Below are 22997 nucleotides of genomic sequence, written 5' to 3'. Positions count from 1 at the left end.
TAAATTAACTCTTGAACTCGCTCGATCACGTTCAAATTTTCCGCGCGATTGTGATTGAACTCATTACGTGATGGTGAGTAGCTTCCTAACGTCTAATAAATGTATGCTGTAGTGGTGAATAACTTCGTGAGCTTTGATGAGTTAATGGCTCCGTGAACCTTGTGAGTTCGTGACGTGGTAACGCGGTAGTGAGTTGCTATACCAGGAGAATATTCGTTCCGTTGAAGTACTCCAAAGTGAGATACATCCTATCTTTTAGAATTGGCGGTTTGTCACAATGCGAAACAAGTGTCAGAAAACTTATTACAGTGCACTTTAACCACAACGCTCAAACGAGAATAGTCGCCTAATATGTTCTCACATACTGGCATGTGTAGGTGTTATTTGTATATATAACAAAATTATATTCGTCTCATGGCAGAACGTCATTGTTACCTGGATCCATGACGATTGTTTGATTACCCTGCCGATTAGTTGACTAATGCTTTAATTTCGTTCAATATTTTTAACCGTTTCATCCGTTGGTTTATAATGAATCAAAGCAAAACAAGAAAAATATTCTACGCTTTCATCATTTCGCGGTTTTGGATTGGACAAAACGATGCACATATATTCACAGTCTTTGAGTAGCCACGCGGAACAATTGTGTTGCTTGTTTCTTTAGACAACCTTGAATTCGGTACGCCTCAACGGCTGACCTCTCTCTTAGCTGTAGATGAGGAATCTATCTAGTGTCATACAACCGCTCAAGGGTTATGCGAACTGGCGCCTTGGCCGTGGTGACCTCACTCCTCGCCACGACACGTATTTGGAAGCTGTGGCGTCCCGCCCCGTGACATGTCCCAGGACGAAACGACTCGATGCTGCCAATCACATTCACGAGCGGTGTGAAGAGAAAGTCAAGGCTTTGTTCGGCAAGGCTTGCGTTTAGTCGGGCGTCGTGGCGGGATGACCAGCCCGACTGCCGGATGCAGCGAAACGCACCGAGCGTGTTGACAAAGGATGCACCAGTCACATCGCTATCGGAGTCACCACGGCTGGCAACTGCTCGCGGTAGTGTTCAAACAGAAAAACGGAAAGGATGTCCAGTTTTTTTTACGGTTCGGTGAGCCCTTCACGGACCACGTCGCCAGTTTGCACACCCTTTAATTGGGGTCTTTGTTGTGCACCACGCCGTAGCGGTTACACGGACATGTGCCGGTACGAAACTCATCCAGGTCGAAACAGGCAGGGGGCGGCGGGGATCAAACCCATGAGTTTCTGCAGCGCAAGCTTTTGCTCCACACACCAAGCAGGAACGCGTTAGCCCACTCGGCCACCAATCCCCCCTCAGTCAAGTGATTTGGTCACGGATTTTATGCACCAAAGTGACCAAGTTCGTTACCAGCGACGTTCTCGTTCCTCTCAAAGGCGACGGGTGAGCCGAGCCTCACGTCGTTGAGTAGCGGTGGTCCAATAGAAAAGCCTGGCAGCTTAGTTCGACAATTGACTGGATATTCACGGGGTCATTTTTGAACATTCCGCCGACTGAGGCTTCCGTCAAACTAGCGAGAACACAGAGGGAAAGCAACACGTATATGTCATTCGCGGCCTATCCTCGGCTCAAGCCACGTAATACCCGCGGATCTAAGAATAGTTGAAACTGCGCGCAGCAACGGCGGCGGATTAGTCCAAGAGAATCAAAAGCACAAATTAAGTTTAGTTTTCTTTTTTGTTTTATTTTACTCGGGAATTCATGGAAAACAGTTATTCACGTATTCTATGTATCCTCATCAGCAGTTGGTTGGGTCGAGAACACTTGAACAACTTTAAATTTAAACTGATAAGTCCCTTGAGAGGGAATCGTCGCGGTAATCCTTCACAGCATTTACTTCCTTCAGTATTATATATTTCGCAAACGTGGATGAGTACACCAATATGAAGGGCAAACTTTAGGTGAAATTTAAATTGAATGTAATCTGCAGGGGGCAGCATACGCAAACCGCAGGAAGGAGGGAAGATTATATTTGACAAGGTTACTTCAACGCCAAGCAAGTGCACTCTTAGAAAAAAAGGTCAGTATAGTCCTCCCTAAAGGGGGGAACGTTCTTGACACATGTGTTCCTTCAGAAGGGGAGAAACTTAAGTCCCTAAAGCAGGGGAGCAAAAGTTTCTCCGTCGCCTGCATCTCAATATGGCGGCCACGAATCGAGAAAATCGAGCTCAATAAGGCTTAACGAGAACACTAAGTCTATTGTGCGGAGCGAGAGGAGCAGCAAATAAAAACGTAACACGAGCTTTCCGCGAACTGTATTTATTTCCGAAGCCGGCTTCCCTCTGCAGGTAAAGAAACTTACGTTTTGAAAGCATACAGTCACTCAGTCTTCTCATTGTCAGCACTGCGACGTTAAACGGAGACAACCGGCACCCAGTTCGCACACTTTATGTCTTACCTTTGCTATTCCTCGAGCCACAGTTCCTTCGTCAACCGTTGCGTCAAGCGCACATGACGGAGGAGTGGTACATCATTCGCCCGCAAAACCAAAAGCTGCTCTTAAAAAAAGCAAATCCGAAGCAGCCTCTTGGCTCATTTCCGCACGGTAACACGAAATTATGGCGTAGCCGCGTATAAACGTCCACACTCCGGGAACCTAAAATTAAGCTTATGACGGGGTAACGTAAGGGTGAGTGACAACACCGCGAAAGTATTTCGCTCTGTTAAAGCACTCCCAAGGTGAGAAATTTCCCAACTTTTTGAATCGTCGGTTTTCCAGAATGCGATGAAATGACAGTGCAGTCACGGACAACTCGAACCATAACGCTGCAATAAGAATAGTCGTCTAATTTTTTTCACGGATACTGGCAAGGAGGTATTATTTATACAAAACAAAACAATGAAGGTGTGGAAGCACCATTTCACGGACGACGGCATCGTTCAAAGGACAACGACAATGGTACTCGCCGCGCGGCGACCACGCTTTTGCCACATACACATTCGCAAAAATGCAGATCCATCAAAGTTATTCGACTGCCAGCGTGATTTATCGAGGCACACAGAAGGTAGAACCACACGCCAAATGGAATGCATATGTAGTAGTCACTGGCAGGCGATGAAGCTAGCGCAAGCTCCGCCCCTCAGGCGCCACGCCCCCCCCCCCCCCCCCCCCCCCCAGTAGCATTTCAGCTTACTCAGCTTAAAAGTATTTCTGGAAACAAATAATAAAAAAACTAGGTATATTAACTAAATGCGGATCTTTCATTATCTTTAATCGAGATACCCACCCCGACACACAAATTTGGTTTAAAATGAGACCACCCCTCCACGAATGCAATGTCAATATTCCACCTCAGCACAATTTTTCTAATGTGGTCACATTAAGTCCAACAGTTTGTAAATCAAAGCAGCAGTCTTTTATACTCTAATATATGACTTATTTTTTATCATTAATATATATGCGTACAGGTGGTTATACATGCTTCAGATGCATCGGGGTTTAAGCAGACGTACTATATGCGCTGGCACGTGGGAGCTTTCACCACCCACATTTTTAGGCTTATTTGTTGATTAAAGTGCACTCTGCATCTGGCATAAATCATTCAGAGATAGTAACCATTGGTAAATATTTTATTACTTTTTTTTAAATAAACAACATGCTCCACAAATACCGAGAACCATCATTACAGCAAAAACAATTTTATAACATCTTGTTTTCAATTGAAGAATGAATCAGTGAAAACAATATAGCTTAAATATAACTCAGTGCAAAGAGCCATTCAAGGAAGGGAATCTTCAGTTTGAGGTTCTTCACAGTTCAGTGACTATTTCCTGGTGTAACAGCTGCTCTCATTGTAAACAGCCTTCGGGTACCCACAGTATGCGAGGAATATGAAGGAGCATTCATCCAGGCCAGTGCTGATGTTTGTATTATTCTTAACAAACAACTCACAAACTGTAAACGCAAAAAAAAAGAAAATCAGATGTTAATAGCCAAAGATTTGAGGTTGCGAGGAGAATGCGCAAAATTACATCTCCAAGAGGTTCGCAATAAGGATGAAGTTTTACAACCGTTATAGCTCCCTTTTATGTAAGTATTGACATGATAGTTGAGAACTATTTTGTTGTCTTACTTCATAACATAAATCTGTTTCAGGATGACACGATCGAACAAAGGTGCAAATGGGTAATAGATAAGAATAACGAGAGATGATTCTTTATTTATTTAGCTTAATATTGTACTTTGGCACACCTCCATAAACTAGGCAACTGTTCTGCATGAGAAGGTGGTTTGCTTCATTGCACCTGGAATAACATCTTGCAAAATCTTACAAGTAATAAAGATAAGATTTTCCAACCGTTATGGCCCCCCTCAACTTGTATACCTTGTTTCAGCTTAAATCCAGACACAGCCGACGCTACAAGATGATAGGCCAAATCAAGCAGCATCACACGCGCAAGTCATTGGGCCTTTTCTGTTTGATTGGTTCAGCAACGATAAAACACATCAGAAACATGTGGTACACCATTAATTTGAGGTTTTGATTGTCTGATTGGTCCAATCAGCTGATAGTGTCGGCGTTCTATGTACTTAGTGGAACGAAGGATAGTTAATTGACAGGTTTGAAAGTAAACCCCGTTTATTTACTTTATACACTTCAATTCTACTGAAGATTACACAATCGGCGCTAATAAGATATTGTTCAAATTGGAACGTGACGCTTTTCTTAGTTAATACACTAAAACTTATATTAGCACGCATGCACCAATTAGGTACTTGTCGTATAGAAAGACACATAATTTGTTGACATTGAACAAAACAAAATAGTGAGTTCAGGATTAGGCGTAGGAACATCTAGATAGGGAAAAATAACTTTCCGCAAGGTTCGCTTCTCTCGATTTGTGATGTTACGCACAACATGGACACACCACGCGTAATTAGCAAATGTTCATACAGTGCATTTGGAAACGCATATCAATATTTACGCAATGAAAACACTTACAGGAAGCCTGCTTTTCGTTGTTTCCGTTGTTGACTGTTTTTAGAACGAAGCAGTTCTTGAAATCGGACACGAGCACCCGTCGTACTCTCCTGTGGTTAGGGTATGGACCCGCTAAAGAACAGGACACAGATAGGAATATTTTATGATGTCTATACGGAACACAGCAAATGCATAATTCATTAGCGGTTCGAGAAAACTTTTTAGTCTCCTCTCAGCAAAATACTTGTTTGATTGCTGAAATAATTCTAGACTGGGTCAATGGGAATTCCGGATAAAGCAAAGCGCGGGGCGAGCAGTTATTTAAGGCAATGTTAGTACTTCTAGGAGCGTGGACTTTCACATCTTTCTTTTGTTAGTATTTCTGGGAACGTGGGCTTTCACATCTTTCTTTAGCGGACCAAGTTACATTGTTCCTTTTAGAGTTAGTAGAGCGGGTTGTGGGGTTTGATTTTCCTTACCCGCCATGTAGTGTGACGAAGCGTACTGAGCAAGCAATATGTAATCCTTTAAAGACGGCCAATATTGACCGTTGCAAGCTGAAATCCGGCACTTTTCAGGCACACTTTCTACATCTCCTAAATAACAAAGTCGTGGTGCTGAAATTTACACGTAAACAAAAGCAGGCCAACGTGAGGTGTAGATTTGCAACGAGGGCAGGAGGGGGGCGTCCGTATTCTCCATACATGGAGCGAAGTGTACGGGAAGTAGGCCTGGCCTAGAAATGTCCCTTCAATCTCTTGAGTATTCAGTCTACCCTTTTCCAATGTCATTTATCTTTTACTTAGTTCACCAAATTTTGTAACAGTCTCGAAAATTCTTACCGTGATTAGGATACTCAGTTTACGGACGCCGCCATAAAAATATGGGGCAAACATCCGCGTCGCCATGGCATTGTCGTGGCAACGGGGTTGTTTGCCCCATATATTGTTATGGCGGCGTTTAATGAATCGGTGTTAAACATGCGTGATTCACGGCCCAACACTTGCCTGGAAAAATTGAAGGTCGGCGTGTAGCGTACGTTATCGCCACTCTGCCGGGCGCGTCGTCTAGAGCGAGCCGTCATTGCGCGGCTTTGAAAAGCGACCGTGTCAGTCGTCGTACACACGAACGCGATCAATGGCACCGTGGGTTGAGAAAGCCGTGCAAGCCCTGCTTCCAGAAGGTGTTTGTTTCACTCCGCCGAGATGACAATGCGGGTTTGCATCGAAGCTTGCTTTGGTGCGCCGATCAAATGGAAAGCCAGCTGCGACAGCGAGCAGACGAAGCAGACCGCAGGCACGGAGCAGACGTAGACTAAACCTAAAGCAGGAAACACATGAGCGACAAAAACGTGTGCCGCGCGGCAGTTTCTATGGTAACTTCCGCGCACGCTGTGACGTTGCGGCTTAGCATAGGACCACGTCACAGCGTCCTGGGCTGCTACTATGAGAATCTGAGCCCGGCGCCCGTTTTTGCCGCTCATGTGTTTCCTGCTTAACGCTGCCTGGCGAGCGGCAAGCAGGCGATGGAAGCTTGGATGCTAGCAACGTTACTGGATCGGCTAAGTTGACAAGCTCCAAAAAAAGGTACGCGCCGCCATTCACTGCCGAGTAGCGGTACTGTGGTTGCAGCCCGCCCGACTCGCTTGGTATGACGCCTTGGTGCCTTTGGATACACCATGAAACACATCGGCTTTGCGTGGGTTCTCAAAGTGTATTACCAGCGACTGTTGCCAGTGTAATAATGTCGTGTTTGAGACATTTCCCAAGATTTTTGAGGTAAAGTCACGCTCGCCGGGCCTTCGTTGTTTTGCCAGTCTTCGACATAATGCACCAAGGCTAAGAAGCTCGAAGAAATGGCTGCGTTTGGCATGATTTTCGGCACATGGACCTCTGCGTATTGCTTGTTTGCCGACTTCTGGTTTCCTGTGTTCGTGTCAGAAGTTAAAGCATAAACTGCTGCGTACATCCCATAGACCCATTAATAAAGACATCCAATTTGAAGAAGTCTTCGTCATTTGAAGGAGGCGTGCTGTTTTTGTTTTTGTATTCGGCTACGCTGAGGCCTACTACTAGAACATCTGAGGTGGTGAAAACGGCTGAGTTATTCCTCGCGTGTGTTATTTACGTGTGTGACAACCTCCGTCCCGTGTATGTCAAACGTCCCCGAGATGGCACATTTCGGAGATGTGTGTCTAAGGGGTAAGATTTTCAAGACATCACTTTTGATCACCTGATCGGCGCTGATTAGTGTGTGTATACTTTAAAGATATAGGTGTTGACGTGCGGTATATATTAGAGCGTAGATATTAGAGCCGTTATTTCTACAGTACAAGATACAGGTTCGTGGCAACAGTGTACGATTTGTGTGACGTCACACAAATCGTACACTGTTGCTGCGAACACATAGACTTTGGTTGTCTATGTCAAACGAGTTCGTTTGTGCATGCAGATATGCTCCAGTGCCCAGCAACATGCTTGTTGACTTGTCTTTATGAGCGCGTCAATTTAAATTCGCTCTTTATTTTACCTACACTTTACTTAAAGGCAAAATTGTGCTTAAAATAAATGCATGATAATGTTGTTTTATTGATGTCATGACGCTTGTGCGAGCTATTTCAAACCAAAATAAAGACGTTTTAGCTACAACACGTTCAGCCCCTGAGAATGCGACATAGCAAGGCCGGGGGTGCAAAGACCACTGCGAAAACGTTCCTGCCCAACTGTATTGTTGTAACGCAAATGCATTTCTACACGAGAGACACCAATCGAAAGTTAGAAATGACGGAGAAGGTGGCAGCAGCAAACTAGACAACCCAGCTCTTGTGATCACCAACTATACGGGTATTTTGAGCCTTGGTATTTTGAATTCTGCTCGTGATTTTCTCATGTAAAAAGAAATATACGCCGCACTGTATTTGTCTACACTTTGAACTCTTCCAAAGATTTGCTTTGGCAACAAATAAGAAGTAGAAAATGTATTTGGTTCATTTTTCTGTGACAAAAATGTGGGAGCGTTGATCGAGAACTCCCGCGCTGACAGTGCATGCGAGCTCCTGGTTGTGTATACTGGTCATAGACGAATATGAGAGACATCAACTATAAGATGTAGTAGCGTAGAAGACGAGAAAAACTCCAGACATAGGACCGTGCTGGGCTCACGTGAATCGAGGGATTCGGATCCTGGCGCGTATGAAGAACGGTCTTCGCAGTGCAGTTCTCGGGCCCAAAGTAAAGTGCATTTATCCTGCCCTACGGGTCCGTGTCCACTCCGCTACAAATTGGCGACGAGGATTCCTGGAGAATTCCTGGAGACCGGCTCAAGATGATGAATGCCTCGGGCGAGACATCGCAGCGAGCAACATCGAACGTCTTCCGGTTCATGGGACCAGGACCATTCGACCCGGAAAAAGAGGATTGGAACTTATACCAAATAAGGTTCCAAGCATCTCTGGACATCGCCGGAACAACAGATGATGCCACAAAAAGGAACTTTCTGAGTGCATCTCCGGGGTCCGAGACGTTCAAGCTGCTGCACTCTCTGGTTCAGCCGAGGCAGGTCAGTGAAGTTCCGTATGCGGAATTGATAAAAACGCTAGACACTAATTTTTCGCCGAAGCGTTTCAAGGAGTTTGAACGAGCGAAGCTGGTTTCAACACGCCAGGAGAAACGTGAGACACCAACCGAATTCCTAGCACGCCTACGATGAGTCATTTGCAACTGCGAGTATGAGAACGAAGTCAATGCTCGGGAATGTTCGTTGCTCACTGCTTTCATAATCGGACTTCGAGATCAACGCTTGAGGGCACGTCTCGTCCAAGAGAAAGAGTTGTCGACCGATATTGCACTAAGATTGTCGGAAAGTTTTCTTCGAGCGGAAGAAGAGTCCCGTCAATTGAGAAGTGTCGCAGAATCACCCATCGCAGTCAGCGAGGTGAGAGATCTACACAGGTCTCCTAGACAATGTTTCCGTTGCGGCAATACAAACCATGTCGAAGGCAAGTGCCGGTTCAAGTCTGAAGATTGCAGATCTTGTGGAACCAAAGGACACATTGCCAAGATGTGCAGGAAAGGACAGTCTGGCAAATCCCGATCAACCAGGAAAGGGACGGTGCAAGTAATCACCAGGGTTCAGTCCGTTTTCGATCGAGATGGCAAGTTTCTGGAATGTCAGATTGAAGGCAAGCGCGTGGAACTCCAAATAGACACGGGTTTACAAGTCACCTTACTGGACATTCAGACTTGGCATCGCCTCGGAAAACCGAAGCTGAACGAAACTCCGTACAAACTGCAAAGTTTCAGCAAGGAGGTCATTAAGGTCAAGGGCCAATGTGAGCTTCAGGTTGAATTTGAAGGCAAGAAGTACAGTCTAGAGGCTATTTTTACTAACACAAGCCAAGTCAACTTGTTGGGGAGTGTTAAGTTTGAAAAAATCCTGCTTATTAGTTAAGGTGATTTTTGTTAGAAAAGTTTATCTTTCCAGAGTTGCGTCGGCATTGTTTTCTTTAGCTTTCTATGTTTGTGTCGGCGGGGCCAGAGCGGCCGCGTCGCGGGAGCGGTTCCCCCCGCGGTCGTTAAGAAGCGTCTCGGGTTTCGGAAGCCTGCTCGGACCGGGAGCGGGACAGCCCGCGCCTGGAGAAGCGTGTAGCTTTTAGCCGAATGTGCCTGTACATAGAGGGTTTTGCCGCTTAGTATCAAATTGTCGCTTTTTACCGGAGGTAATAATTTAGCTGTTGGCGCCAGCCCGTCTGCTTAAAATGCAGGAGTTGATTCTAGAAAGAATTTGGATTTGGCCGTTGGAAGTGCTAGGCTGACAGCTTGTCGACCATTGGAGAACAGTGTACAACGTGGGAGTGGTGAAATTTGAAGGGATTGGTTGGACCCTGAGGGGAAAGGAGGCCCCTACGAGGCTACAAAAGGATCCCCGAAGGGGATTCTGAGGATTGGCTTCGATTCGATTTTGGGAGACTGGGAACAAAAGTACGGGGTTTAATTTTGGGATTTTCACTCACTGTTGAGTTGTTTTGTTTCATAATAAACGTGGCCACACTGGCCACCGTAAAGTCAACCAACGTCGCAATGTGTTCAGCGGGATCGAACAACTTTTAGTATTTTTTTTATTATCAACTTCCCGGGGGCTGTCATCGGGCGAGCACCGTCATCGGTCGTCACCATCCGGACCAGGACGCGCCCATCCCTACACTACCAGGTCCAGGTCATCCCCTCGGAAAGTTGACTGGGAGGATCTGAGTGAGAGCTCTGAAATTGGATCTCAACAACGTGTTCGTCGCTCTTGTGAAAACAGAAGAAAGCCTCAAGACGCTGCTGACTACGTAAGCAGTACTATTCAGAAACGAACTTGGTCGGTGCACAAATATCAAGGCTCAGCTTCACTTCAAAGAGAATGTCATCCCGAAGTTCATGCGGCCAAGACAACTACCGCTTGCATTGCGCGAAGCGGCAGAGTCTGACTTGAAGAGACAAGTAGCCAACGGCGTATTGACTCCAGTGGAAACAGCGCAATGGGCCACTCCGATCGTCGTTGTCCCGAAGACCAGTGGGTCCGTGAGGGTATGCGGAGATTTCAGCGTGACTGTCAATCATCAGTTGAACGTCGCGCAGTACCCGCTCCCACGACCCGACGAACTTTTCTCGAAACTCAACGGAGGGCGGAAGTTCTCGAAACTGGATCTGTCGGAGGCATATCTTGAGATGGAGCTGGAGGAGGATACAAAAGTATCTCGTCATAAACACTCACCAGGGATTGTTCCAGCTTAACCGGATGCCTTTTGGCATATCATCAGCGCCTGTCATCTTCCAGCGAACCATGGAACAAGTAACCGCTGGCCTGGGAAGCGTGGCATGCTACCTGGATGATATAATCGTCACCGGAGAAACTGATCAGCTGCACATCAAGAACTTGGAGCTCGTGTTCCTATGACTCAAAGACTATGGGTTCACGATTAGAAAAAAGAGAAATGTGCGTTGATGTCTCCAGAAGTGGAATATTTGGGTCAGATTCCGTCAGCGGAAGGAATACGTCAATTTCAAGGGAAAGTTGGAGCCATACTGAACATGCCGGCGCCGTCTAACCTACATGACCTAAGGGCATTTTTGCGTATGGTTCAGTACTACGCAAAGTATTTGCCAGGGTTAGCCGACCTGTGCGCACCGCTGAGTAATCTACTCAAGAAGAATTTCCCTTGGCAATGGAGTTTGCGTTGCGTAGAAGCTTTCGAAGACATCAAGACGCGTTTAACGTCCATGGAGACTCTTGTTCACTTCGATCCAAGCGAGACAATCTATTTGGCGGCTGATGCTTCATCAGCTGGCGTCGGAGCGGTCATCTTCCACAAGATAAAAGGGAAGGAACGCCCAATCGCGCATGCATCGAAAACGCTAACTTCCCCGGAGAAACGATATGCCCAGGTTGAGCGAGAAGTTCTAGCCATAATTTTTGGCGTAAAGAAGTTTCATCAGTATCTGTGGGGAAGAAGATTTGTCTTGTATACAGATCACAAACCATTGACGGTGATTTTTGGTCCAGTAAAAGGAATCCCTGTGACGGCTGCCAACAGACTTCAAAGGTGGGCCTTGATCTTACAAGGGTGTACTCGCATGACATTAAGTATACTCCAACAACTCAGTTTGAAAACGCTGATGGCTTGTCACGACTACCTCAAAGACCTGTTGCAGAGTTTGACGCGGAAGTTCAACATGGAGTCGCCGATGTTGTGAGCTTCATTTCTTCAGACATCATTGCAGTTGTTGACAAAAATATGACCAAACTTCCAGTCAGGGCATCCGACATCGCGGCGGAGACTGCTAAAGACAAGACACTGTCGAAGGTCTACCGGTACGTCATGGAAGGATGGCCATCGGTTGAACGCGACGCAGAAATGCAACCGTACACATCGAGACAGTCGGAACTCACTGTAGCAAATGGCTGCCTAGTTTGGGGCATGCGCACAGTGATCTTAGGTTTCGACGTAGTCTTTTGGATTTAATACATGAGGGACACCTTGGTCAATCAAAAATGAAGATGTTTGCCCGTTCCTACGTGTGGTGGTCAAACATGGACAAAGGCATTGAAGCGAAAAGTCGGGCCTGCGAAGCTTGTGCTTCAGTCTCTGACAGGAACGAAACCGTTCCCCTAGACCAATGGGAAGTGCCAAAACGACCCTGGTATCGAATCCATACAGATTTTGCAGAATACCAGAACACCATGTACTTGGTGGTGATCGACGCCTACAGCAAGTGGCCTGAAGTCACTTTGATGCGTACCACAGTCAGTCAAACGGCTTAGCCGAAAACTTTGTGAGGACACTTAAGTCTGCCTTGCGAAAATCCAAGAAGGGAGTGGAAAAGGAAGGACTGAGTCAGTTCCTCCTCAAGTATAGGGTTACACCACACTCTACGACGGGACAACCCCAATGAGAGATGCTAAACAAGCGGCACGACAGAACGACGATGGATTTGATTAAGTCAGGCCAGTCATCTGAAGGTTCTCGTGAGCGGGTACGCCAAAAGAGCAACTACGACAAGAGAAGTCGCGACCGGACTTTCCAAATAAATCAGATAGTCTGGATGCAGGATACGTTGAAAAAGAACCACTGGATCAAAGGTGTGATCGTCAGCCAAGAAGGACGAGTTATGTTTGAAGTACTGACGGAAGATCACAAGCGACACCGGGTGCACGCAGATCAGATAAAGAAACGAATCTGCGAAGAAGACTGGACCACATTGTACGCCCCGATGCCGGTGGACAACTTTTGCACAGTTTAACCACAGCGAGCAGAAGAAGATGCATCGGGCACAACTCTGCAACAATCAGCTCATGCGTCCGAGTCCACTGCGGTTCGTCGGCACCCGGCCAGACTACGCAAAGCACCTGATGTCTTCACATTCGCCTGAGGAGGGAGGAATCTAGTAGAGTAGAAGACGAGAAAGACTCGAGACATAGGACCGTGCTGGGCTCAGGTGAATCGAGGGATTCGGATCCTGGCGCGTATGAAGAACAGTCTTCGCAGTGCAGTTCTCGGGCCCAAAGTAAAGTGCATTTAAGGCCGGTTTTCACATGCAGCGAAGCGCTGATGTAGCGCTCTTCACGTGCCATCAGCTACTTATCGTATGCCATGAGCAACAGTTCTGACGGTGCGATACAAAGCTGGTGAACGCTGCTGTCAGCACGCGCTTAGCGCGAGGTTAGCGCTATGCTTGTAGCGCTCCGCTGCATGTGTGAACGGGCCTTCATCCTGCCATACGGGTCCGTGTCCACTCCGCTACATAAGATAAATCCCGTTATATTTTAGTATTACACGAACAGATGATTGCGTTCGGATGCTCGACCCAAAGCTAAGCGTCTATGCTCCTATCCTTTGATTTATACCGTCTACAAATCGAAGAAATTGTAAGCCTGCATATTTACAATCATGTGGCTGCAGCACAATCTACCTGCAGAGTCCATTTCTTTTTAAAAAAAAGTGCGCAAGGGCCACATGCGGCTCGAGCTTGCCCAGAGCTTGGCCGACTCTGTGGACCGGGCGGGCTCAGAGCGCCCTCATGTTTTCAAAGGGGCGCAAGGTAGGTGGATGTAGCAGGCACGTGCAACGTGCAGCCCTTGTGACGATCATGGCGGCACAGCGCAGCACTAAGCTAGATTTAAGGCGCTATGTTCCTCCCTTTAGTGTCGTAAGTGGCGCGCGGTGCGTGTCTCGAGCATTTCTACAACAATGAGTGGCGCCATCTTTCCCAGAATAGAGAGGCTTTAGGCGAGCTGCTACATAAGCGACACCACGCTCGCACGGACGGAGCGGGCCACCTTAAAGGAGCAATGCAACAATTTTTGTACTTTGCACAAATACCGCGTAAAACAGATCCCTAACGTTGATGACCTATGAAACACGCGTTCGTTTTTCACCTCACGCAATAGAAGTCCCAGAAAAAAATTTAAGAAAAACGAGCAGCATTCACCCCCTCAACTCGCTGCCAGAACAAGCGGCCACGTGATCTGGAGCCGATTATATGCCGCCAATGTTGATCACAGCCACGCGCTGGGGTTGGCAAAGCGCAGGACACGCGCTGAGTTCCAGACATTGTTATGGCTCGGCTATTGTCGTCGTTGCAGCGATTGGACACGGGTTACAACCCGAATGCTCCTCGAGATAGCAATTGTCACGAGCCCAAGTCGAGTGCCCACGCAATGCTCGGGTCCAATCTATGAGCCGCATTCAAATATCGTCACTTGGGTGTACTGCGATCCCCGAGTTACGTCATCGAATTTTGCGAAGGAGAGATTGAATGTAAATGATCGCTTTTGTCCTTGAAATTACACCGCAACAAAGAAGTTTCTTGGCCAGTGGCGTTGCGTGTGAGTATCCTTGAGTCCCAGGTGTGCCAGTAAGCTCGTGTATAGAGAAAAACATTCCAATTGAATATCGTTGCACAGCTCCTTTAAAGAAGCGCGGCTAATGCGGAGCTTATCAATTGAGCCGATCTAGTAACGTTGAATGAAAGAACATCGTTGCGCGAGGAAGTCTGGTATCGTGTACTTTTTCCAGCGTCGCTGTGCATGACGTCACGCCGAGTTCAGTCCTCTTTAAACGTCCATGTGTTCAATGAGTGAGAACATGAAGCCCATTCAAGTTAGGACGCAGCAGACGTGTCTATGTGTGCTCGTGCTCGTGTTGGCCTTCTTTTAGCGACATCAGCACTACTGCTTTGTTACCTAGGAAGTGATGATACGTTGCATCTTTATTTTATTAGAGTGCCTGAAACACGTCTCCGACAGGTGCGTTTAGCGTTCTATTCCGCTCATATCTCAAAAGTGTTCGCGAAGCGGCAACAAATGACGTCCTTAAAGTCCGAGTGTCGTACTGTCGGACGCCGTTAAACTGATGGTTTCTTGCTGGCGAATGGACGAGAGAAGGAAAGTGTCGGTGTCGTCGCGGCCTCTTAGTTTTGCCGCGATAGCTTCAGTGGGCATCCCAGCCACGTTTAGTTTCAGCTTCAATCTAGACGCATTTGAAGTCACAAGCTAATGGGACAAATCAAGCAGTGTCAAAATAAGCGCAAATCGCTGGGCCTTTTTAGAGCGCTGCTCTTAGGCACCCGTTTGCGGGTTGAGCGGCGTCGCCGTCGGCGTTACTTCGCGCGTCGAATTCTGGGAATAATACGAGCGGGCGTAACCGCGCATTGCGTTATGGGAAAGAGTCCGCGCTAAATTTATCGGGAAAATGTTCGCAGTTTCCCTGCTAAATTTAGCGGGATAATTTCCCCGCTAAATTTAGCGGAAAAATTGACCCGCTATATTTAGCGGGAAATTTAGCCGAAATTTCCGGCAGAATGAGAGGGGAGCAGGAGAAAAGGAAGGGAGGAGAGGAGGGGCATACCCTCCTCTTCGTGCCTTCTCCTCCTCCTCCTCAAGTGCTGCGCTTTAATTTTTTGGGGTGTGTGTGTGTTTATACAGCCTAGAACTTGGTCTGTTTCAATGGGGCGACGAGTCTCTCAGCTGTAGATGAGCAATTTAGTCAGTGCGGTACAACCGCTAGCCTGGGGTCTTTAACGTGCACCACGCAGTAGTGATACACGATTGCACGCCGGTACGATGCTCATCCAGATCGAAACGGGCAGGGGTGGGGATTAAACCCAGGAACCTCGGGTTCTGCAGCGCGAGCTTTCGCTCCACGTGCTCCGAGCTGGTGTGCACTAGCCCACTCGGCCACCGATCCCCCCTCTCTCTCTCTAATGCGGCATTACAGATAATTGCAAACGTCTTTTTTTTTTTTTTTGCTCATGATGGGTTTAGCGATGATAGAGCACGTATAAAAACATGACGAATAGCATGATGGTGACCTGGGGACGCTGTCTGACTGGTCCCATCGGCTCTATAGCGTCGGCTGCGTCTGGAAACAAGCGTCTGCCACATTCGCCACAACGACTGTTGTGATGCCGCCGAGATCAACGTTACTGTAGCAAGCTTGCTCCAGTAACGTTGGCCGGGATCACGGCTGGCAACAGCATGATAGTTCTGCGACGTCATCAGGCGAAAATCGAGGGACCACTTTCTTGAACGCGATAAACCTACCGGTTGGAGACGCGTTCCTGCAACATTCGCTTATTATGGCAGAAAGCATACAAGATAGTTGTTTCCGCTGGAACACCTCGCAAGGGATCATGGTTTGGGGAGAATAGAATGCGGGTAATTTGGCTGCACTTACGTGCCACCGCGCTACCAAGAATTTTCAAATGAGATATTCCGCTACGATTATGCCAGCTGACTCGTAAACGGTTTCGAATTTAACGTGTCAGCTATCTCGCGCGTCGGAAATTTAATTTAATGTACTCGTGGCACTGCCGTCTTATCCCAGGTTTCCGCTTTCCTATGTTTGCATTCGCATTACTTTTAGTCTATTTGAATGTACCCACGGGAAATATAGTTTAATGGGAGTTGTATCGAGCGAGCAGTGTTTTATTTAAATACTTGGCGCGCGTAAACAGTATTTCGGGGTTTTGTATCAATGTAAATCATGTCACCAACACATCGTACAGAGCGAGATTTCCATGAAGACTACTATAGAGATTGCGTGAAAAGTAGAAAGCTCAGTATGGTATTAAAACACTACGCAAGATTTTGTATTAATACGATGTACCAACGCTTAAATTTAGATATAGGGTTAAGTGCAAGAACACGCTAATAGCTACAAAATGCGACAAGCAAAAAAAAAAAAACCCATCATATTGTGTTTCCGTGGCATTTCAATAAAAGCACCACAGCTTTATCCTCGTGACATTAATTAAAAATGTGTTTATTTGTCAGTTCAAATTAGTTCGATAATATTGATTGTAAATGTGTTTTGAGGTTTTATTACCCATTTCGCAGAGACGGCTCGACGTGGGGAATATTGTGCTATCGTTTTTCTATGAATTTATCCAAAAAGCATGCACCCTTAATATTACAATTCGTGTTCAATATTAAGTTTAGCATAATTGTCCGCGTCATTCGGCCAATAACCTACAAGCTACAGTACAAGAAAAGCAATCCAATGAACTTAAGAATGTCTGCGTAAAATAATGTAAAAAGTTGGTTACCGTGCTGATCCAGAAGTGAGATTTGCGTTGGAGAAATGGCACTGGCATCCATTGAATAGTAGGAGTGCAAGTAGAAAGTATATCTGGAAGATAAAATCATTCGACTTAGGACAAATGTGCCGAAAGAACGAAGTTGAGGCGGTTGGACCACATTATTAATTGTACGAGCATATTAAGTTTGGGTATAAAGCTTTCTTTAGTGGGTATTCGTTCAAGTTCCAGTGACCATGATTATGAAGAGAAATGCTCAAGGTTTTGTTATGTTCCCCGCTTCTCTTGATGGGTGCGCCACGACTTTTGGTTTGTCAGCGAGCAATTGCGCGCCAGCTAAGCTCTAAGAATGCTCCAGTATTATGCCTTTTGGTACCCGCGGCGCAGCGGCATGAACAAAAATTTAAGAAGTAAAGTTCTTACAATATTTTGATGAAAAGGGACGCCACCGACATCTTCAAGCAGCGGCGATTGCAGGACGGCAGCATTTCGCAGACGGTGCTCGCCTACTTCGCTATGCCGTCAACTGATGGCGCAACGTCTGACAAGAGAGAACCCGGCGTCTCGCCCGACAATATCCGCATAGCTATAGGTGCCAAGCTGGCTTGAACGCGAAAGTCGACAGGTCGAAAGATTTTCACATTCCACATATCAGGGATTCCGGCAGCGCCGAAGGAAACGTAATAATTTGTTTTGGAAGACCGTCCGCTAGATCCAAAGACCGACTCGGCGGTCCCACTGCGGAAACCCGGCCCGTGCCTACGGCACCTGAGGTAAATAGACGCCCATCGCCGATATAATGCTGTTTACGAAGTCGTAAAACACGCCTAATGGCGTGTAGGCTTTAAGTCGTTCTGGGGAACATTCATCAGGCGGCTCGAATAAGTAGCCGACTAAGAAGCGCCCTCACACTCTTCGGCAGATTTATTTTATTTTTAGCATTAAGTGCCCAATCTTCTCATCCATGGGATAAAGAAAAGGGTTTCGATCCAGTATTAGTCAATATATTGACGTACATATACGTGCATTTCCCTCGCTGGTGAGACAATTAAAATACGCGCTACTCATTGCTCGTCCTTAAAACCAAGCTAAAGCAATGGAGAACCAGAAGCCGCAGACCCTTCCAGGCAGCTCGGTCATCAAAGTATTTGTTCATATCTGAATACCCTGTATGAAAGGTGGCTCAACATACGTGAGCGCAGTTTCGTGATAGTGTTTTGAATACGTCTTTGACTGACGTGTTTAGCTTCGTATAGCGACCATGCATCTAAAAGTGGTCCAGAAGTAGTAACAAGTTATGCCACAGGAGGCGACGTGCAATGTTGTCAGGCGTTACCGTCCCCGTTGTTGGTCGTGGACGTTCCGGCAAAAAGTACGATCAAACACAAGTGTAGCTGTCATGGCAGCGTCCCAACGCAAATGCTGCTGATGCTTCCTAATACCGTCAAAATGAAGAGCGAACTGCAGAAGGGCAGGCGTCTCGCTGAAACCATTTCCGCTGTTGTGCCACCGCCAGGATCGCGGCAGGCAGTAACGTTATGCTTTTTGACCTCATCAGAAGGAATTTAAAGGAGTACTTTTGAGAAGGCACCAAATACACCAGTCGAAAACGCGTTCCGGCATCATAGTTTTGTTGCTGCACTTAGCAACGCATTAACACCGGAGACTTTTTTTTTATTAATAGCTCGCTTTTAGAGCGCAGGCCGGTTCACACATACAGCGGAGCGCCAAGTTAGCGCCTCATGAGCGCTGCAAACAGCGCTCATATGGCACCGACTAACGCATGACGTAGCGCCCGGTTAGCACTTCAGCAGCATTTCAGCAGCGCTCGGTTTGCGCTTCAGCAGCGAAGTGTAAGCGCTCTCACGCTGCTTGTATCGTGCATGCTGCTGCGGTGAAGCAGAGAAGCAATAGCGTATTGGTACCATAAAGAAATGCTAGGACGATATTGGTGTCAAACTATTTTACGTACGCTGTGAAATTAAGCGATTAACCTTGTAATAAATTAACTAATGCATTAATTGACAAAACGTTCTAACGGATTAATTTGTCAAAAGGGCTGTTTAAACGGATTTGTACACCTCATTTCTTGTTGGAAAACTGTATGAATTTAAAACCTTGTGATAAATTAACTAATGCATTAATTGACAAAAAAGGTTTAACCGATTAAATTGTAAAAAGTGATGTTTAAGAGGATTTGTCCATCTCCTTTCTTGTTGGAATACTCTATATGAATATAATACATGCGATATCAATGTCTGGATACCAACGAACCTGCACAACAATATAGAGGAATCGTTCTCGTTAGCGCAGCTTTCTGCTAAGGTGTATCCCTTTTTAATCGGTATGTTTAGCTTCCCATGTTGCAACTGCCTACAGTTATGTGTCCCTTTAAGTTCGCTGCTTTTTATCTAAATCAAATAAACATTTGTTTTTGGTAAACAACCAAACCCTCATCCTTTTCCGTTACTTAAAAAAAACACTTAGCAGCAGGAAACTTGACGTGAGAAAAGTAATGTATACACACCTTTCTTCCTTCTCCTCTAGCCCTGCCGTCAGCTGGTGAAATTCAGATGTATGATTGTGTGCGAAATAACTGAATAAATAACCCAGGCAGCACCGAGTTCTGGGCCAACACTCGGCTTGCGTCTGGGAGTTTAGGGCATTAAAAAGCCCGAAGAAGTCAAAGTAAAGCCAAAGCTGACCTCCCTTGGCAACAGTCTGGGTATTTTGGCCCTAATTCGCGGAACAAGTGCTAAACTTAGGCTTCATCGCCTGGTAGTTCGGCTGTCATTTGGCATCTTTGGGCCTAAATTGCCTAACAAATGCCAGATTTAGGCTTACTGCCCGGTAGTCCGGCAGATCTTTGGCATTTTTGGGCCGAAATCGCCAAACTAATGCCAAAGTTAGGCTTCATTTTTTGATAGTTTTGCTGTCAGCGGGCACATTCGGGCCAAAATCGCCAAAGATGTGCCAGAGTTAGGCTTACTACCTTATAGTTCGGTTGACGTCTGGCATCTTTGGGCCCAAGTCGCCAAACGAGTGCCCAAGTTAGGCTTCGCTTCCCGATAGTTCTGCTGTCATCTCGCAGCTACGGGCCCAAGTCGCCAAGCAGGTGCCAAAGTTAGGCTTCGCTTCCCGATAGTTCGGCTGTCATCTGGCAGCTACGGGCCAAAGTCGCCAAGCAGGTGCCAAAGTTAGGCTTCGCTTCCCGATAGTTCGGCTGTCATCTGGCAGCTACGGGCTAAAGTCGCCAAGCAGGTGCCAAAGTTAGGCTTCACTTCCCGATAGTTCGGCTGTCATCTGGCAGCTACGGGCCAAAGTCGCAAAGCAGGTGCCAAAGTTAGGCTTCGCTTCCCGATAGTTCGGCTGTTATCTGGCAGCTAAGGGCCAAAGTCGCCAAACAAGTACCGAAGTTAGGCTTCGCTTCCCGATAGTTCGGCTGTCATCTGGCAGCTGCGGGCCAAAGTCGCCAAGCAGGTGCCAAAGTTAGGCTTCGCTTCCCGATAGTTCGGCTGTCATCTGGCAGCTACGGGCCAAAGTCGCCAAGCAGGTGCCAAAGTTAGGCTTCGCTTCCCGATAGTTCGGCTGTCATCTGGCAGCTACGGGCCAAAGTCGCCAAGCAGGTGCCAAAATTAGGCTTCGCTTCCCGATAGTTCGGCTGTCATCTGGCAGCTACGGGCTAAAGTCGCCAAGCAGGTGCCAAAGTTAGGCTTCGCTTCCCGATAGTTCGGCTGTTATCTGGCAGCTACGGGCCAAAGTCGCCAAACAAGTACCAAAGTTAGGCTTCGCTTCCCGATAGTTCGGCTGTCATCTGGCAGCTACGGGCCAAAGTCGCCAAGCAGGTGACAAAGTTAGGCTTCGCTTCCCGATAGTTCGGCTGTCATCTGGCAGCTACGGGCTAAAGTCGCCAAGCAGGTGCCAAAGTTAGGCTTCGCTTCCCGATAGTTCGGCTGTCATCTGGAAGCTACGGGCCAAAGTCGCCAAGCAGGTGCCAAAGTTAGGCTTCGCTTCCCGATAGTTCGGCTGTCATCTGGCAGCTACGGGCTAAAGTCGCCAAGCAGGTGCCAAAGTTAGGCTTCGCTTCCCGATAGTTCGGCTGTCATCTGGCAGCTACGGGCCAAAGTCGCCAAGCAGGTGCCAAAGTTAGGCTTCGCTTCCCGATAGTTCGGCTGTCATCTGGAAGCTACGGGCCAAAGTCGCCAAGCAGGTGCCAAAGTTAGGCTTCGCTTCCCGATAGTTCGGCTGTCATCTGGAAGCTACGGGCCAAAGTCGCCAAGCAGGTGCCAAAGTTAGGCTTCGCTGCCCGATAGTTCGGCTGTCATCTGGCAGCTACGGGCTAAAGTCGCCAAGCAGGTGCCAAAGTTAGGCTTCGCTTCCCGATAGTTCGGCTGTCATCTGGCAGCTACGGGCTAAAGTCGCCAAGCAGGTGCCAAAGTTAGGCTTCGCTTCCCGATAGTTCGGCTGTCATCTGGAAGCTACGGGCCAAAGTCGCCAAGCAGGTGACAAAGTTAGGCTTCGCTTCCCGATAGTTCGGCTGTCATCTGGCAGCTACGGGCTAAAGTCGCCAAGCAGGTGACAAAGTTAGGCTTCGCTTCCCGATAGTTCGGCTGTCATCTGGCAGCTACGGGCCAAAGTCGCCAAGCAGGTGACAAAGTTAGGCTTCGCTTCCCGATAGTTCGGCTGTCATCTGGCAGCTACGGGCCAAAGTCGCCAAGCAGGTGCCAAAGTTAGGCTTCGCTTCCCGATAGTTCGGCTGTCATCTGGAAGCTACGGGCCAAAGTCGCCAAGCAGGTGACAAAGTTAGGCTTCGCTTCCCGATAGTTCGGCTGTCATCTGGCAGCTACGGGCCAAAGTCGCCAAGCAGGTGACAAAGTTAGGCTTCGCTTCCCGATAGTTCGGCTATCATCTGGAAGCTACGGGCCAAAGTCGCCAAGCAGGTGCCAAAGTTAGGCTTCGCTTCCCGATAGTTCGGCTGTCATCTGGAAGCTACGGGCCAAAGTCGCCAAGCAGGTGACAAAGTTAGGCTTCGCTTCCCGATAGTTCGGCTGTCATCTGGCAGCTACGGGCCAAAGTCGCCAAGCAGGTGCCAAAGTTAGGCTTCGCTTCCCGATAGTTCGGCTGTCATCTGGCAGCTACGGGCTAAAGTCGCCAAGCAGGTGCCAAAGTTAGGCTTCGCTTCCCGATAGTTCGGCTGTCATCTGGAAGCTACGGGCCAAAGTCGCCAAGCAGGTGACAAAGTTAGGCTTCGCTTCCCGATAGTTCGGCTGTCATCTGGCAGCTACGGGCTAAAGTCGCCAAGCAGGTGACAAAGTTAGGCTTCGCTTCCCGATAGTTCGGCTGTCATCTGGCAGCTACGGGCCAAAGTCGCCAAGCAGGTGACAAAGTTAGGCTTCGCTTCCCGATAGTTCGGCTGTCATCTGGCAGCTACGGGCTAAAGTCGCCAAGCAGGTGCCAAAGTTAGGCTTCGCTTCCCGATAGTTCGGCTGTCATCTGGAAGCTACGGGCCAAAGTCGCCAAGCAGGTGCCAAAGTTAGGCTTCGCTTCCCGATAGTTCGGCTGTCATCTGGCAGCTACGGGCTAAAGTCGCCAAGCAGGTGCCAAAGTTAGGCTTCGCTTCCCGATAGTTCGGCTGTCATCTGGAAGCTACGGGCCAAAGTCGCCAAGCAGGTGACAAAGTTAGGCTTCGCTTCCCGATAGTTCGGCTGTCATCTGGCAGCTACGGGCTAAAGTCGCCAAGCAGGTGACAAAGTTAGGCTTCGCTTCCCGATAGTTCGGCTGTCATCTGGCAGCTACGGGCCAAAGTCGCCAAGCAGGTGACAAAGTTAGGCTTCGCTTCCCGATAGTTCGGCTGTCATCTGGCAGCTACGGGCCAAAGTCGCCAAGCAGGTGCCAAAGTTAGGCTTCGCTTCCCGATAGTTCGGCTGTCATCTGGAAGCTACGGGCCAAAGTCGCCAAGCA

The 22997-nt window shown here is 47.6% G+C and overlaps 1 protein-coding gene across 1 annotated transcript in view; it reads right to left on the bottom strand.

Moving 5' to 3' along the window:
• Positions 1-3798: 3798 nt before the first annotated feature.
• LOC120837608 overlaps positions 3799-22997 on the bottom strand; it is a 62285-nt gene continuing 43086 nt past the window's right edge. Inside the window, exons 9-11 of the mRNA XM_040207102.3 lie at positions 17046-17128; positions 4978-5088; positions 3799-3929 (exon numbers count right to left, since the gene is read on the bottom strand). Coding sequence (XP_040063036.1) covers positions 3799-3929; positions 4978-5088; positions 17046-17128 — 325 coding nt within the window. The remainder of the gene's footprint in view (positions 3930-4977; positions 5089-17045; positions 17129-22997) is intronic.

Source organism: Ixodes scapularis, unplaced genomic scaffold, assembly GCF_016920785.2.
Source record: "Ixodes scapularis isolate PalLabHiFi unplaced genomic scaffold, ASM1692078v2 PGA_scaffold6__148_contigs__length_123643588, whole genome shotgun sequence".
NCBI lineage: Eukaryota > Metazoa > Arthropoda > Arachnida > Ixodida > Ixodidae > Ixodes > Ixodes scapularis.
Note: the sequence above shows the minus strand (reverse complement) of the source record. Positions and strands in the feature narration are given on the sequence as shown.